Consider the following 1,629-nt stretch of genomic DNA (forward strand, 5'->3'; position numbering starts at 1 on the left):
TCACCAAAACGGATCTGTTGACCATTCTTCCCAAGTGCACATTACTTGTTTACCCCTGCATTTTAACCAGAAATACACCATTGATTTTACGGCTTCAGCACCAGTTACGAGCTTTGCGAATACTCCTTTAAACACACGATCATTCCTGAGTTTCCATAAGTTCCAGATAAGTCTGTGACATATGGTGACGAATCTCTTTCTCGTCTTCAAATTTCGACCCCATCCGTTTGCATATTCCAACAGTTCACCCACAGAGGTGAATGAGTTATGTTGCACATCACACCAATAAATGATTTTATCAGTAACAGAACGAGCAAATAAGCATAGAAGTAGTATATGATTTGCACACTCGGATTCATTGATGCATGCACCGCATGTAATCGTCGTGAGGTCAATACCACGAGATCGTAACGCCGCCGCTGAAGGGATCTTCTTTTGTAATGCCCGCCAAATAAAACAATTGACTTTATTAGGAGATACCTTATTCCATTTGAAGACAAAGCTGGTTGAGGCGCAAGAGGGGGATGGGGACAATTTTGATGCAATCTTTTTCCGCATGCTACTCACCGAGAATGTCCCACTATTATCTAGGATACACCGCCATTCATCCTCACCTAGTACCAACCTAACTAGATCAAGATCCCTATGTAAATTGATCAGGTTGTTGGATTCAATTGTGTCTTCTACTCGAATGGACCAATGTCCTTCAAAAGTACCCTAAAAAAATCTATCAGCCACCAAACACTTCTTCCTTGATTCAAGCTCAAACAGTGATGGGTACTTGACTTTTAAGGGCACCGTACCTAGCCATCTATCGAACCAGAACAAAGAGTTTTCACCTGATTTTATATGCACTTTAAAGATGTCTTCAATCTCTAACCCATGTTTTTTGAGATCAGTCCTTACTGCAGTAATTTTCTTCCAAACACCACGAACGTTCCTGCTTGATAGATAGTCGTGTGGTTTGTTATGGATATTATGAATCCCTTTTATAGTGCAACTCCAGATCGAATTTTTTTCCACTTTCAGTCTCCACCACCACTTGACTAATAAGCTTGTATTTAGGGTACGAATTGATCCTACGCCTAGACCACCCTCAGATTTAAGGGCCACAATTTTATCCCACGACACCCAATGGATCTTCCTATTATTTTCATCACCACCCCATAAAAACCTTCGTCGAATCCTCTCCAAAGCCTAAGTGACTGCCATCGGTGCCTTAAACAAAGAGAAGAAATAGGTCGGGAGATTCCCCAAAACTGAGGTAATTAGTGTCAACCGCCCACCGAAAGACAATGTCTTTGCTTTCCAGGTGGAAAGTTTTGATTGAAATTTATCTAGAATCGGTTTCCAATTTTTTATTAAGTTCATATTTGCACCCACCGGCACACCAAGATAATTGAATGGGAATGTGCGCGCTTCACAACCAAGGATGCTAGCCCAATTTGCGGACTTACGATCCGAAGCCCCGATCCCGAATACCCTAGATTTGTGGAAATTGACTTTGTGACCCGAGGAAGCGTTATGAGTATTTAGAGTATTTATGAGCCCATAAAGGATTTATGAGTTCTATATATATATATATATATATATATATATATATATATATATATATATATATATATATAT

At 40.0% G+C, this 1,629-nt stretch overlaps 1 protein-coding gene across 1 annotated transcript; it reads right to left on the reverse strand.

Moving 5' to 3' along the window:
• On the reverse strand, positions 1 to 558 carry LOC145112960 (uncharacterized). Its single transcript, XM_079049066.1, has one exon. It carries the CDS (start codon positions 556 to 558, stop codon positions 1 to 3), a length of 558 nt encoding a protein of 185 aa, XP_078905192.1.
• Between the last annotated feature and the right edge of the window lie 1,071 nt (positions 559 to 1,629).

The sequence above is a fragment of the Lactuca virosa genome, chromosome 5, assembly GCF_052849685.1.
Source record: "Lactuca virosa cultivar CGN04683 chromosome 5, Lactuca_virosa_CGN04683_v6, whole genome shotgun sequence".
NCBI lineage: Eukaryota > Viridiplantae > Streptophyta > Magnoliopsida > Asterales > Asteraceae > Lactuca > Lactuca virosa.

Coding starts and splice junctions, on each gene's coding strand:
- LOC145112960 (XM_079049066.1), bottom strand. CDS start 558: ATGCGGAAAAAGATTGCATCAAAATTGTCCCCATCCCCCTCTTGCGCC.